Here is a 3204-nt window from a genome sequence, read left to right as displayed (position 1 = left end):
AAAATCGGAAAACAAATCTGAAACTTAACACTGTGCATAAAACGTTCAGCTCCCAAAGCACGACAAAGTTTTCGGGACAGAGGGAGTACATGTTATTTCTACCGTTAAGGTGAAATTAAATAGATGTATACATGGGTTAAAAAAACTATTCATACACATGATAAATTAAGGATGAAAAAATTCATTTTGTTAAATGTGAGGAACGAAAAAATTCAATTTGTGAAATGCGAGGGACAAAAAACTTATTTTGTGAAATTTGAGGGATGAAAAAAAATTATTTTATAAAATGTAAGGAATTATAGATCGTATTATGTAAAATTTAATTTGATAATTTTGTCCTTAAAAAATGATCACATGCAGACACATGGTAGATTCTGATAAAAAACTAATTGGAAACTTAGGTAGGGATCAAATTTGACTAATGTGAATTTATAAGGAACTTAAAATTACACATTTAAAAATGAGGGATGGAAAAAGTTATTTTGCAAAATTTGGGGGACGTTTTGAACCATTTTACCTTGAATCTATTCTTGGTTTACTTGTACAATTAAACGACGCCGTCACACCAAAGCACAAATTTCACAAATAGAGAAAAAGAAAAGAAAAAGCTTAAACCTCGAATTTTGAAGGAGGAGGTTTTGCATTTTCATCCACTTTTCCCTCCCATTTTCTCCCTCCCAATCTCCCAACTTTTCTTCTCGGCTTTGATTTTTGCAAAACAAAGAAAAAGAATGAAGGTCAAGATTCTGCGTATCCTTTTTTGATTTAATTGTGTTATTTGATTTGCAAAATGTTTCCATTTCATCTACTTATTCCTTCTTGAATTAATGATCTGATTGGTAGCCTGAACTGAGATTATTGATAATTAATCACATGCTTTGGAATCTACTCTAATTTTGTCTAATTCTTGGTTTATTACCTGCATTTTTTGGATAGAGCTTATGAATCCGCTCCAATTCTGTCTGATTCCTCGTTTAATTATCTGCATTGCATTCATGGATAAACTTTGGTTGTGTACTTAGATTGATTTGCTTGTATCACTTGATGTTGAATTTCCTCAATTTTGTTTTTCAATTACTTGTTATCAACTTGGTCTTTGGAGAATCCTATCTTTTGGACATAATGTGTTGTTCGCCTCTTAGGTTAGATGCTGATTTAAGTATCTGTTTTTGTTGAATTTTTCTCGGAGTGTTGTTTGAAGATTAGATTTCCCTTGACCTCTTTGCTTGCGAATATACTGCTGGGATCGATGAACAGAGTATGGTCTTTTTCCCATGTACATTTTTATTAGTTTTCTGTAATTCAAACTGTGTAGGGAATTTATAAGCTTTTAACAACGTGTACTATAGATGGCATGCTGTTGCATCATGGACATGGGATGCGCAAGATGAGACGTGTGGGATTTGTCGGATGGCGTTTGATGGTTGTTGTCCTGATTGTAAACTTCCCGGGGATGATTGCCCTTTGAGTGAGTCTTGGACAGATACTTTGACTAACCTTTTCCCATTATAATGTTGCTTTTCCATTTATCTACTGTTTCATTGCAGATGAATGCTTTGTCTGCTTAATGGGTTTTCCTAGCAGTTCCTTTTGTTAAGAAAACATTGCTTCTTATTTGTGCAACTCATATTACTCTTGCACTTTGACACAGATACAATGCTTTTTATTGTCCAATGTTTTGTCATGTGTTTTTTGAATCTCATCCTTGCATGATAACCTTTAAGTTTGAAATCCTGTGGCCTTAAATGGAAGAAAGTAGTAAAAGGATGATTTTTTATAGAACCTAGGAATGGTCTGCAACGACAGTTTGTGGCTTTGAATTTGGGATGAACAAGTTCGTCGTTAGCTGGACATACATCTGTTTTAACGATTGTGAATAATCAACTGCTTCTGCAGATCCTTATTTTACACATGTGGATCCCAGACCTTTCAGGGTGTTGGTCTTTTATTTTTTGTTACAAGAAGATACCTTTCTCTGTCATATAATAATAGGTTTCTGCAACTATTTGCTTGATAGAACTTTCCTTTTGCTCTAATTTTTGTCTTTTTAATGTGGCTAATTAAATTCTTCTCATATTTACCACTCTGCTAATTCAAATAACATGTTTTTCTGTCATTTTTTCCTATTGGTTTTCTTCCCAGAATATCTGTTAAGATATATAAACGAGATACGAGTTGTGGTTTCTATCTTATAAACAAATACTGTTGTCTCTTTCTCTTTAACCTCCATATGTGATTCTATGACTTGGGCTTTCCTGTATCTGCTTTAATATGCCACCACAGATGGTTATGCTTTGCTAATCGCTACATTCCTTTTGCAGTCTGGGGTGCTTGCAACCATGCATTTCATCTTCATTGCATTTTAAAGTGGGTCAACTCACAGACTCCTCAAGCCCATTGTCCAATGTGCCGAAGGGAGTGGCAGTTTAAAGGATGAGTTTAGTCTTAGTTCTATTCCCGCTGTGTTTGTTCTTCTATCTCACTTTCCTGGTACATCTTATTGAGCAAAAAATTAAGGCACCGTTCTCCCCAAAAGAAACAAAAAAGACATGATGGTTATTTATTGTACTTGTGGTGAGATCTTAAACATGAACATGTGGTTTCATGTACATGCTAGTTAGCAACCCAATTATTTTCTTGTTTGAGGGTTGTTGGAATTTTGTATTTTGCTTGCAAGCTCTAAAAAAAATATATAAGCCACTTATCCAAGAGTGATTGCTGTGGTTCATTCACCAGTTGTGGATGTTGAAAGAACGATGGATATACTTTTGAGGTTCAGCTCTGATGCATTTCCAAACAATTCTAAGGTCCTGATTTCTACATTGTTCTTACCTGGGTTGTGTTAGGTGGCTAGAAAGTGCGTGAATGTTTGTTCCTTAAGTTACTGCTTTATGCATTTTCTTTTAATCAATTTGTAGGAATTGGTGCTAAATGTCTTTTGATGAGGAATAGTTGTTTATGTAGCTGGTCAAAAGGATTTGAAATCTATGCACAGGAATGATCTTTTCTAGCTTTCAGTTCTTGTACATGGATGAAGCCAGTAACCTTAATGGCTTGAAAAAAGGTAATGGGGCTGCATATTACCTTTGGTGCCATTTATTCTAGCTCTTTAATCATATTCTTAGAAATTATTAAAAAAAAAAAAAACAAGGTCAAGGCCTTTGATTTCGTTTCACTTCTCTTTGAAATTGATAGAAGTAGGAA

The 3204-nt window shown here is 34.3% G+C and overlaps 1 protein-coding gene across 1 annotated transcript; it reads left to right on the top strand.

Annotated features, from left to right (window-relative positions):
* Nucleotides 1-622: 622 nt before the first annotated feature.
* LOC113750442 (anaphase-promoting complex subunit 11) lies at nt 623-2820 on the top strand (the record flags this gene model as incomplete). The annotated part of the gene is made up of 3 exons (XM_027294414.1): nt 623-750; nt 1350-1468; nt 2322-2820. Coding segments are annotated over 3 exons (363 nt in total), but the record flags the coding sequence as incomplete, so codon positions are not given.
* Nucleotides 2821-3204: the final 384 nt, after the last annotated feature.

Source organism: Coffea eugenioides, chromosome 10 (genome assembly GCF_003713205.1).
Source record: "Coffea eugenioides isolate CCC68of chromosome 10, Ceug_1.0, whole genome shotgun sequence".
In the NCBI taxonomy this organism is placed as follows: Eukaryota; Viridiplantae; Streptophyta; class Magnoliopsida; order Gentianales; family Rubiaceae; genus Coffea; species Coffea eugenioides.
This window is presented reverse-complemented; position numbering and strand designations above follow the sequence as displayed.